Below are 13,054 nucleotides of genomic sequence, written 5' to 3' on the forward strand. Positions count from 1 at the left end.
GGAAAGATCCCTAACAGAAAAGATATCAAAACATCCAAAACATACCAAATCTGGAGTTGCTTTGTACTCATTGGTCGATTGGATTGGTCTACTGTCCGATCGACCAATCAATCGACCAATGGAGACAAGTGGCCTACAAAATCAGAGTTTTAAGAATAAAGAACCGAATTTGGTGGTTCAAAAGGGTACTAAACAAGGGGTAAACTACATTGGTAGTATCCTAACATATAGAGGACCTCAAAACACTAATTGAATCAAGTTTTCAAGTTACAAATTAGGAAACAAAAAGTTACCATAATTAGATCAATCATGGTTCTTGAAGAATTCAAGATAGAAATCATAGACAAGAACAATAGGAGAATGAATCATTGATTCAGATAAAGATATCATGGAAGGCATACTTAGATCTTCAAGAAAATAGATCTAAGAACATAAATCTAAATAAGGAAACAAAACCTACCATAGATGTAACTGTCATGATTCTTGAAGAAAGCATGGTATGGTAGAAGAGAAACAACTAGAGATTGATAGATCATGGATCATGTAAAGAAAACACAGCGATTGACTACTAACATGATCAATATAGTAGATCTAAGAAGATCAGAATTTAAATCAAAAGATGAACAAAGACAAGATCATGATTTGATCATGATTCCTTCAAAAGCTTGCAATGATCATGGTTAAGATCATCGCATTAGCCATTAATCCTTAGGAAGATCATGAGAGACAAGTTCAGAGATGTTTGCAACAGAGAATGCAGCATCTCTCTCTCTCGTCTCAACTCAAAAAGGAAAGAAAACAAGGATAAAGAAGAAGAAGAGAGTGTAAACATACCTTTTTGTGTAAGAACAAGAGTTTTGACGAAGATTCGTCAAGATAAACACCAAGGACGCAAGGGAGATGACTTGCAGAGGTCTTTGGTTCGTTCCAAAGAGTTTGGAGGTAGAAAATACGAAGTAGACTCGAGATTGGACTTAAATAGAGCAAGCAAGACCTAATTACCAAAGACAGAACCCATTGGTCGAGTGGATTGGTCGACTGGTCCAGTCGACCAATGAGTCGACTGGTCCAGTCGACCAATGAGTCGACCAATCAGTTCAGCAACTTCTAAACAGGGAATTGAAGGCCCAAATTGTCACGCCCTCCCAGCCGGTACCCTATCTGGCATACCCGAGAGTGTGATCCACAGCCCGAAGATCAGGTATCGAGTGATCAACCTCCCACATAAACAATAACTTAATCATGAACAATCATAACATGAGTGCGGAAGATAAATCATAGATCCAATAAAGAAAGAATGAATCATAAATGAATCAGAATACTAAATATAATCAGAGTATCAAACAGATAAGTAAAGCGAGGCAAAAATCCCACTTTACAACCAGCGGAAAAGTAGCTCTAAAAGAATAAACTAGACAAAACCTAATCCCAGTAACAAGTACATTGGGTAACTAAATTGTTCTCCACTTTATAGACAACATCCTTGTAAGTGTAAATCTCATAAATAGCACAAGGACGCTTCCACTCAATGGTCGGACTAAGCATCGTACGGAGCATAACCACTCGCGGAATCTTCAGAGTAATTGTGGTAACCGCAATCACCTTCCTGGAGATATGCCTCTTCGCCTTGCGCTTCTTCATAGGGACCGTCATAGTACTCAAGCACTGTAGGATAGTCTAACAACATTGTACAATAAAGGAATGAGTTTCAAAGAAACTCGAAGAAGGCGATTAAAAATCCATAATAACATAAATGGCAGGATTCCGAACAAACATAAATGCAATATGATATGAGACAAGCAATGAATGAATGAATCTAACTCTATGTATGCTGGTCTCTATTGGCAGACATGCTTTAAGTCATAGCACCGTACTTCTTTAGGAAAGTCCACTCACATCCTCAACCATTTAAGATATCTTGGATTCTCTCACGGATCATTTCACCGGTCTTGAGCAGCTGATTGGTAATGGGTCCTTCATCCCTCAGGACAAACCATGGCAGGGGGTTAAGTCAACACACTCTCTCACAACCATTTGGTATAAGTACTGGCGCATGTCAGGGTAAAACCTAGCCAAATGCAAGTCTTCTACTTAGTTACATCAAGTCAGATCCAGATACTTCCATTCCTCGTCCCCCGACGATCCTTTCCGGTATCCTTCACACTAGAGTCGGCGTATCCTATGGCACCGACCAACTCGGACTACGGACTCATCAACCCTATTGATCATCCACATATGGTAAACGGGAAGCTCTCACGTCCTCTCACGGGTTGGTTACCGGTCTTAAGCGCCCGTGAGCCCAAGTCTAATCATATGCAACCCTACCAATAAATGGCCCCCACAATGTGATTCCTGTCCTCTCACGGGTTGGTTACCGGTCTTGAGCGCCCATGAATCCCCATTGCTACCACGGGTCGTTCGGTCTCAATACCCCTCCGATTAGGGTCTCGACATAACAGAACATCCTAGCCAAACACTACTAGACAATCCTAGATATGTCATCCAACAGTTTAGGAAGGTGTCCAGAGGGCATCTCCGGAAACATCCCATAATATTCCCGTAGTAGTCCAAGGACGAAGTGTCGAAAGGACACCTCTCCTTTCCAAACCATACTTAAGCATACACATGCATCAATTCATATCATCACATATATGGTAACTTCATATATGGAAAGAAATCAGTAATTACAATCACTTGTATAACATTGGTAAGTAAATCATACATGAATCAATTTAATATGAATAAGTAATGCTACCGTAATCAAAGTTATGCAACAAGAGAATATCATTGTAAGAATCTAATTTAGGAATCATATCTATGATATTCAAATATAGAAACTAGATTCATGCTATCTATGTAATTAAGGAAATAACCATCCTTACCTTTTATAACTCGCAAAGGAATCCTAAGAAATCAAGTAAGATCTCAGCAAACTTGAGAAGAAGGTCCTAAACAAGTATATACAACATATTAGGAAAGATCCCTAACAGAAAAGATACCAAAACATCCAACATAGACCAATTCTGGAGTTGCTGTACTCATTGGTCGAGTGGATTGGTCGAGTGGTCCAGTCGACCAATCAGTCGACCAATCATCGACCAATGCAGACAGTAGCCTAAAAAAACAGAGTTTTAAGATATGAAATCCGAATTTGGTGGTTCAAAAGGGTACTAATCAAGGGGTAGACTACATCAGTAGTATTCTAACATATAGGGGACCTCAAAACACTAATCCAATCACGGTATCAAGATCCAAATTAGGAAACAAAAAGTTACCATAATTAAATCAACCATGGATCTTGATGAATTTGAAATAGAAAACAAAGACAAGAACAATAGGAGGATGGATCATTGCTTTCGGTAATGGTATCATGAAAACATACATAGATCTTCATGAAATAAGGCTTAGAAGTATAAATCTAAATAAGGAAATAAAACCTACCATATATGTAACTACCATGCATCATGAAGAACACATAGTATGGTAGAAGAGAACAACTAGAAATCTATAGATTATGGATCATGGAAAGAAAACACAAGAATTAACTACTAACATGATCAACATAGAAGATCCAAAGAGATCAGAATTCAGGTTAGAAGTTTAACAGAGATTAGATCATGGTTTGATCATGATTCCTTCAAAAGCTTGCAATGATCTTGGTTAAGATCATTGTTCTAGCCTCAAATCCTTAGGATGATCATGAGAACATGTTCAGAGATGTTTGCAACAGAGAATGCAGCATCTCTTCTACTGTCTCAACTCAAAAAGGAAAGAAAAACAGAGATGGAGGAGAAGAAGAGAGAGTAGACATACCTTTCGATGCAAAAAGAAGAGTTTCGACGAAGATCCGTCAAGAAAACACCAAGGATGCAAGAGAGATGACTTGCAGAGGTCTTTGGTTCGTTCCAGAGAGTTTGGAGGCAGCAAATACGAAGTGGACTCGAGATTGGACTTAAATAGGGCAAGAACAACCTAATTGCCAAAGACAGCACTCATTGGTCGAGTGGATTGGTCGACGGCCGGCCGACCAATCGGTCGACCAATGCATGTCGACAAGAAGACCAAAACAGGGAATTGAAGGTCCAGATCAAATCCAATCTTAAAGGGGTTTTGCACACAAGTCAAGTGACTTACCTAATAGGTAGAAATGCCTTCAAACCAAGATAGAGAGCACTCCAAGTCCATCAACTAATTAGATCTTCATCAGGATTCAGTTTCCATAAATAGAACCTCATCATCAACTTTCATGGATTCAAAGCCAGACACCAAGTCCTCTACTGGGATGGCCCAAAGCTGACTTCTTACTTTACTTCGGGTCATCGGACCTACAAATAACAAGGTTTCCGGGTCAAGGTTAGGGCTGGGTTTTACACAAATCAAATCCAACCCTAAAGGGTTTTGCACACATACCAAGTGACTTACCTAATAGGAAGAAATGCCTTCAAACCATGATAGAGAGCACTCCAAGTCCATCAACTAATCCGATCTTCATCAAGATTCAATTTCCATAAATAGAACCTCATCATCAACACTCATGGATTCAAAGCCAGACACCAAGTCCTCCACTGGGATGGCCCAAAGCTGACTTCTTACTTTAGTTCGGGTCACTGGACCTACAAATAGCAAAGTTTCCGGGTCAAGGTTAGGGCTGGGTTTCACAATTATTGTGCTAAGTGACTATGATCGTTTCTAAACTTGATCGGCGGGACTGTGGATTATTTCCCCGAGTAATCCAAATAGGGTACCCCCTGAGTGGATTAGGGTGGGATGTGACACTGCTGAATTGTATCCTTTGCCGTTTTGACCCGTTCGACCTCCGATTTTCCCGATTTCTTCTCTAATCTTTCATTTATGTTTGTTTAGGGTCTTAACACTATTATTGGATCATTCTTTTGTGACTCTTGGATCATCATCAACTCAACTTAAGGTAAGGACGGTTATCGCCATAAATACATAGGCTATGTGATTATGCCTTGATGTTCATCACTTAGTGAACATAGTTTCTGTATTACTTTTGAACATCATAGGACTGCTATACATGCTTTAGAATAGTAGTATTGTATTTATATTTATTTGTGTTATAATGATTAGTCATTCTTGTTACTTATATATATGAGGAATCGTTACGATGTTATGACTTAACTTATATTATGATGATGTGTCATTTGTGTATGGTATGCTGGACTTGAGCATGTGATTGCTTAGGTATAATTTGGGATTGGGGAGTGCCCTACTGATACTTCTGTCCTTGGACATTGGAGGGAATAGTATGGGATGTTCTCCGAAGATGCCCATCGACGCTTTCCCTGATTATTGGGTGACACATATAGGGTTTTTCTAGTGGTGTTTGGCTAGGATGTCCCTGTTGTATCAGACCCGAATCAGAAGAGCATTGAGACCGAACGACCCGTGGTAGGGTATGGTTTGATGGGCGCTCAAGATCGGTAACCAACCAGTGAAAGGACATAAACCATACTACGGATACCCAAAAGGGGCCATTTATTGGTAGGGTTGCAAATAGCTAGACTTGGGCTCACGGGCGCTCAAGACCAGTGAAATGATCCGTGAGGGGACGTGAGAGCTTCCCGTTTACTATTTGTGGATGACCAATAGGGTTGATGAGTCCGGTGAGTAATACTCGTGACTCTAGTGTGAAGGATACCGGAAAGGATCCCAGGATGGGAAGAATGGATTTATTTAGATCTGACATGATATGACTAAGTAGATGACTTGCATTAGGTTAGGGTTTACCTTGACATGCGCCAATACTTAGACCAAATGGTGATGTGAGAGAGCGGTGACCAAATCCCCAACCAAGGAATGTCCGAGAGGGATGCAGGACCCATTACCAACCGGCTACCCAAGATATCTTAAATGGTTGAGGGTGTGAGCAGACCTACCTAAAGAAGTATGGTGCTATGATTTAAAGCATGTCTACCATAGAGACTATCACACATAGAGTTAGAATCATAATTGCATCATGTGTTTCATATCATATTGCATCATGCTATGCTTTGTATCATGTATCTGTGTTATTATGGAATAACTGCCTTGCTGAGTTCTTTTGAACTCACTCCTTTTGCAACATCTTTTGTTAGACTCTATTGCAGGTACTACTACTGTTGACTATGATAGTCAACCCTCTGAAGACCAAGTTGATGACTAATACCACATTGGTTACGGTGAACAAATTGATAAAGACTAGTAGTCCGAGATTGAGGCTTATCTAGAGCAATTCGGTTTTGCACTTGGGTGCTAGGGATGGGATATCGTTTCATTCCATTTTTAACCTTTTACTTGATTCGTTGAGACCGTAGTTTAGTTTGTTCCCTTGTCACTTTGGGAACTGGTTGTAACCCTTATTTTAGTCGATCTACCTTCCGCTATTATTATAGGATGGGTTTCCCCCTCCTTTTCACACTTTGACTATTTATCCTATTTGTATCATTTATGCACTCTGATGTTCTTTTGTGATCCTTCTGAGGTCCTTTATTGACTTGTATTATTAAATTAATTGAATACAAAGATTTGTTCTTGCTTTTGATTTTATTATTGTGCTAAGTGGCTATGATCGTTCCTAAACTTGATCGGCGGGACATTGAATCACTCCCTCGGGTAATCCAGATAGGGTACCCCCTGGGTGGAAGTGACATCTACAGTCATAAATGAAACCATTGAACTTGATTAGCTTCAAAGATGGGAAAGTTATTTGGTTTTGCAAGAAGGTGGCAGAGTCAGAGAGGTAGGAAGTAGCAGCGGCAATGAATGATTCATAGTGGTGGTTGGGGTTTGAAGGTAACGGTAGACAAAAACCTACATTTTCGAATTTTTGTCAAACTTATTAGCGATAAAGTGATTTTCCGGTGATAATTCGCCAATTTCTCGGCAACATTGTGCAAATATCTTTTCGCAAGAGTTTTTACTTCGCTAACTTCCGAAATGGCAAAATATCGTTGAGTTCGCCAAAATGTTTTACCTTGCTCTTGCCTACGGTCAAGGTCAAAATATCGACGGTTCGTAAGTGGGTGAAAAGTTGAAATGGATAGTTGAGATTGAAATTGACATTGAAATTCATCGTAAGTAGCATTGCTGGATTAAAGCTGCTCATTAATGTACAACATTGAAGTCGGTATTTTTTTAGGTGCCCAAGCAACTTGCTGCTTTTTTTTTTTTTTTTTTTATTATTATTTTTTAAAAATTTTAATTAAAATATTATTAGAAATCTTCGTTTGCGTCACTTTACCTAGATTGTCTGTCTTCCTTCCTGATCGGTCGGTTTGTATTTCGGTTCGCCTGCATCTTCAACGTTTTACGTTCTCTTTATTTTCAAATAATCCTTCCAGTCCAATCCGGAAAGAGATTTAGGCTATGAATTGAAGTTCACGGAGGTTTTGCAGAGATACTCAGATTGAGTTACAGCGGAAGTTTGTAGTTGTTGGGGTCTAAGGAAGTGAAGAAGACTTCAGTTCGTTGGAAGCTTAGGTTCTGGGGTTTTAAGTTAGAGGATTCTAATAGGCTCAAGGATCATTGCAGTTCGTAGGTTTGCATTATGAGGAGGGGAAATCGGTTGAATAGTATGTGATGGTAGATTGATTATGGTGGGTTTTTTGGGATTGAATGGGGAGAACTGGATGGTTCGCCTTGTGGAGTTATAAGTAGAAATCTGACCTTGAGAGCTGGCGAACACTACACTTCTCTGTAGTATTTGCTCATCCACGTCTTGGAGACAGTTGGGGATTGAAGAAAAGAAGAAGGGTGCGAGCTTATGAATACATTGAGTTGGCGACTACTACACTTCTCTTATGGTATATGCCAGCTTCACAAACAAAAAAAATTGATCCAACAGATCCATACATCAGTAAGTTATAGGGTCTCCCCGGTGTTCTCCATTGTTGCTTCAAACAGACTTTTGGATAGCTTGTCAAAATCTGGACGAGTTGATGAAGCCCATCATTTGTTTCGTGAAATGACCGATCGAGATGAGTTCACTTGGAATACCATGATTGCTGCGTACGCTAGATCGGGACGACTAACTGATGCTCGACAACTTTTTGATGAGACCCCAAATCGGAGTTCTATTGCATGGTCTTCCCTTATTTCTGGGTATTCTCGTGAGGGATGTGGGAGGGAAGCGTTTGAGTTGTTCTGGGAAATGCAACTGGAAGGACTCAAGCCCAACCAATACACTTTGGGCAGCGTTCTTCGTGCCTGCTCTATTGCTGTTGCACTTCAAAGAGGGCGACAGATTCATGCGTATGCTATCAAGACTCAGTTCGATACAAATGTTTTTGTTGTCACTGGACTTGTGGACATGTATGCCAAGTGCAATCAAGTGTTTGAGGCAGAGTATTTATTTGAGAATATGCCCGACAAAAGTAATCATGTCTTGTGGACTGCCATGGTCACTGGATACTCTCAAAATGGGGATGCAATTAGAGCAATGCAATGCTTCCGGGGCATGAGGTTGGCAGGTGTTGGGTCAAACCAGTTCACTTTTCCCAGTGTCTTAACTAGTTGTGCAGCAGCTTTGGCCCTTGGATTTGGAATGCAGGTGCATGGTTGCATAGTTCGCAGTGGTTTTGGGGCAAACATATTTGTTGAGAGTGCATTAGTTGATATGTATGCAAAATGTAGGGACTTGAAAAGTGCAAGGAGGGTATTGGAGGCTATGGAGGTCGAAGACATTGTTTCTTGGAACTCTTTGATTGTTGGCTGTGTGAGGCAGGGGCTAGAAGAAGAAGCACTTTCTTTGTTTAAGATAATGCACCTGAAAAATATGAAGATGGATGATTTCACTTACCCATCTGTCCTGAATTCATTTGCCTCTGTTATGGATATAGAAAATGCTCAGTCTGTCCATTGCTTAATTGTGAAAACTGGTTTTGAATCTTACAGACATGTAAGCAACGCTCTTGTGGACATGTATGCAAAGCAAGGAAGTTTGGATTCAGCTTTGAGAGTTTTCCAGAAAATGCCTGAGCAGGATGTAGTGTCATGGACTTCACTGATTACCGGTTACACGCATCATGGATCCCATGAAGAAGCACTGATATTGTTCTGTAATATGAGAATTGCAGGCATTAGTCCAGACCATTTTGTCATTGCAAGCATTTTGAGTGCTTGTGCTGAACTAACTGTTTTAGAGTTTGGGCGACAAGTACATGCCAGCTTCGTTACATGTGGCTTTCAGGCATCGTTATCAGTAGAGAACTCACTGGTGACGATGTATGCTAAGTGCGGGTGCATAGAGGATGCTCATGAAGTTTTTGACTCCATGCCAATTCGGGATGTGGTCTCTTGGACTGCTTTGATTGTTGGCCTGGCGAAGAATTGTAGGGGAAAAGAGTCCCTTTTACTCTATGAGAAGATGATCATGACTGGCACAAGCCCTGACTTTGTTACTTTCATTGGCTTGTTGTTCGCTTGCAGCCATGCAGGCCTTGTTGATGATGGTCGCCGCTACTTCCAGTCTATGGATAAGGTGCATGGTATTATACCTGGCCCTGAACACTATGCTTGTATAATTGATCTTCTTGGGCGATCAGGGAAGATGGATGAAGTGAAGGAATTGCTGCATCAAATGACATTTAAACCTGATGCAACTATATGGAAGGCAGTGCTAGCTGCATGTAGGATACATGGGAACTTGGAGTTGGCTGTGGGAGCTGCACAGAACCTCTTTGAATTGGAACCCTCCAATGCAGTGCCATATGTTCTTTTATCTAATATTTATTCTGCAGCTGGTAGATGGGATGCTGCTGCAAATGTACGCAAACTGATGAAGTCAAAAGGTATTACTAAGGAGCCCGGATGTAGTTGGATGGAGATGAACAGAAAAATCCACACCTTTATGGCTGAAGACAGAAGCCACCAAATGATGTCAGAAATATATTCCAAGCTCAATGAGATAATGTTCTCAATTAAGAAAGCTGGTTATGTGCCAGACATGGATTGTGTTCTCCATGACATGGAAGAAGAGGGTAAGGAGCTTGGCCTTGCATATCATAGTGAGAAGTTGGCTGTTGCTTTTGGGCTTCTCAGCATGCCTCCTGGAATGCCAATTAGGATTTTCAAGAATCTCCGTGTATGTGGGGATTGTCACACTGCTATGAAATTTATATCAAAAGTTTTTGCACAGCGTATTATCTTGAGGGATCCAAATTGTTTTCATCACTTCAGTGAGGGAACTTGTTCTTGTAAGGATTATTGGTAGAGTCATCACACTTGCATCTATTAATCTGCTGTTTTTCTGCCTTATTATGATCCCCATTTCCTAAAGGGTCTTGAACATGGCAAGCTGTGAACTGGTGTTTTGCCCCAATGGCAGTAAGTGAGTCATTTGGTTTACTTTCATTAGTTTGAAATTGACAGCTTTTCTCATTAAATCATATTATGCAGGTTACATCAACATCATCGCACCATAAGTGTCACGTCTTCCACCTTCCTCCTCCGTAGAAGGTCTCACAGCCCTCACCTTCATCCTTGGGACCCTTGCTATGCTCCACCCGTACCTGCAACACTCCTTCCTTCAATATCCCACCTTCCCCTCAATTTCTATCCCCACCACATCACCTACTTCTATGATTTCCCCATCACCTACTCTCTACACTTGCCCTCCATTTGAGTACTGCTGCTTTGGGGGGGGGGGGGGGGGGGGGGGGGGGATAAAAAAGAAGAAGAAGAAGCCTAGAGAGCATTCAGTTCTAGAACTCCAAGGATCCCAGAGGTTTCCTTTTTTCCTCTTTACATCCAAGTAAAGGAAACCTAAAGAACTCATAAAACCATCCTGATCAGATTATAATCAAGTATGATCTATTAATTTACTGGGGAAGAAAAAATGTGTTTGTGTGCTGGTTTCCTGTGCAAGTGTCATACCATGGTTTTGCTTTTCCATAAAGGCGCGGTATAGTCCCTCAAAGATGTATTGGCTTCGTCATAAATTATTGATTGGTCAGCATAAGCATTTGCAAATAAACATAGTGGAAGTGCCTCTTGTTAACTCTCCTTCACTTTACTTGCAGGTAGACTATGGCATGGGATTTGCATCTGGTCAATCATTTTATTAGGGCAGCTGATCCATGATGGATGGGAGAGGCATTGAACACGGGATGGGACGATGGTGACTGTGGAGGAGAAGGAAGCAATGAATATCTGAGTGGCGGTTGAAAAGAGTACATCAGGGAAGGGATGCCGGAGAAGGAAGAGAGAGGATTGTGCTGTCTTCTGTTCTTCTCCTTTTTGATAAGAAGACTTCCATCTTCACCAGAGAAAGATGGAAAGAGGGGGTAAAAATGTTGTGGTCAGAGGTCCAACATAAAATAGGATTGAAAGAAAAGCTTATAAAGGTAAAATAAAAAAGAATGAATTAAGGGGCATTTCAGGAAATTTGATTTTGTTTTCTCCTTAGGCCGGTTTATTGTAACAAACTTTTTAGGATTTGAAAAAAAAACTGTTGAAAAGTAAATTAGTAAGTGTTAGTAATTTCAAACCCACTTACAATTTACTTTTGTATCAGGTACATTAAAGAAAATTTCCCCGTTTAACATACTTTTGACTTGTTTTTGGAGGGAAAAGTCTAAGGGGCTGATGCATGCTTAGAGTGCAAGTTAGGCTCCTGAATCTTCTTTATTTATTTGGTCTATTATGTCCTTGAGAGTGTGTGTTTGTCACATTGATGCCCTAACAGCTTGATGTAAACACAGATTGAGCCCCCCAGCTGAACCCTAATGAGGGCCCCAAGAACCATCTAAGCATGCTGATTAAACCCAACATGGTCATTTTTCCTGTTTCTTTATGGCTCAATATGCATCTAGCTGAATCCTGTCAATCCAAGGGTTATAGATCTATTTTTAGTTTCTTTATTTGGGATAGAAATTTGGGAGTTACAATCCATTTTAGTTTCTTAAATTGTGTTCGACTTGGTCAAAGTTGTGGATAAGATAAGACTGTTTTACAAGAAGGGTTCTCATACACTATGACGCTTTTGATTAAGAGTTGTCTTTCAGTAGTGGAGTCTTACAGGGTTCATGTAATGACATTGGATCCTAATCTATATGGGAACCCCACCTAGGGTCCAAGTCTTCTAACTAATTAGATTCCAATCCAAGGGTTTTTGGTCAAGGGGTGGGATCCTTTTCCATTAGGGAATCCCAATCCAAGTTAGAGTCTTTTTGGAGGCTATAAATAGCCTATTAGTTCATTGTAACTTTCAGTTTGAGATTGAATGAAAAGTTATTAAGGACCAGGGTTCGTGTTTTGAGGGGGCCTTGGTGGGTTTAGAAGATCTTCAATATTCAGTATCATTCAAGTTCCAGCAGGTTTCTTCAAGCTTTTGAATTCTGTTATGCAATTTCCAGCAAGTTTCTACAAGCTACAGCTATCAAATGACAGCTCTAGGTCAACCCCAGGTTAGTCCAATCACTTCCGAACCCCATCACAGCCCCTTCGCTCTTCTTCTAGACCATGCACAAGCTTCTCCTCACCTCCCACATTCTTCTTTTATTTTCAGAAATTTTCTAGAATTTTTGGGCCTTTTCCGTAACCAAAATTTGAGGTCAGATCTATGGCAATCCAAGCATTAGATCTGTCCCAAACTTTACGAACATCATCACCCCATCCCTAGTGATCCTCTATCCTAATTTCAATCCAATCGGACCAAGCCCTAACCCTAACGAAAAGTCCTAAGCCAAGTAAGAAACCTAGTTTCAACCATAGCCTTAAAGGATTATAATTCTGAAATTGAAAAATAAAAAAAAGTAGAGTTAATTTTAGCCTGACCGGACCTTTAAATCATTCCATAGTCAACCCTAGAAGCCTTAAAACACCCAAAACCTAGCTTTCAGATATTTTTGTTTAAATTCATATCTGACTTTCTGTTAACGCAGGGTTTTTTTCTGAGTTTTAGAATAACCTAAACACCTGGATTGACCCTTCCTTTTGCTGGAATTCATGGGCAGCCTTAGACCTAGGGAAATTGCCATAATACCCTTAGCTCTAGACCTGGGTTTACATCACAGCTAGGAATATGACGTTGATGGAGAAAGAATGTTAGAAG

General features: G+C 40.4%; 1 protein-coding gene across 2 annotated transcripts; it reads left to right on the plus strand.

Moving 5' to 3' along the window:
• The first annotated feature begins 7,271 nt into the window (after nucleotides 1-7,271).
• Nucleotides 7,272-11,565, plus strand: LOC149005084 (Tetratricopeptide repeat (TPR)-like superfamily protein). Of its 2 annotated transcripts, none has more exons than XM_089136047.1 (2): nucleotides 7,272-10,330; nucleotides 11,022-11,565. In XM_089136047.1, the coding sequence occupies exon 1, from the start codon at nucleotides 7,766-7,768 to the stop codon at nucleotides 10,211-10,213; it is 2,448 nt and encodes an 815-aa protein (XP_088992173.1). In that variant the 5' UTR covers nucleotides 7,272-7,765; the 3' UTR covers nucleotides 10,214-10,330; nucleotides 11,022-11,565. The 2 variants fall into 2 exon arrangements, with proteins under 2 accessions (XP_088992173.1, XP_088992174.1); XM_089136048.1 differs by having other exon boundaries at nucleotides 7,272-10,326.
• The last annotated feature ends 1,489 nt before the right edge of the window (nucleotides 11,566-13,054 follow it).

Source organism: Hakea prostrata, chromosome 9, assembly GCF_041222555.1.
Source record: "Hakea prostrata isolate BN-2017 chromosome 9, UWA_Hpros_2, whole genome shotgun sequence".
Lineage (NCBI taxonomy): Eukaryota > Viridiplantae > Streptophyta > Magnoliopsida > Proteales > Proteaceae > Hakea > Hakea prostrata.

What these genes read in the sequence shown, in the direction of transcription:
- LOC149005084 (XM_089136047.1), top strand. Translation starts at nt 7,766, where the DNA reads ATGAATACATTGAGTTGGCGACTACTACACTTCTCTTATGGTATATGC.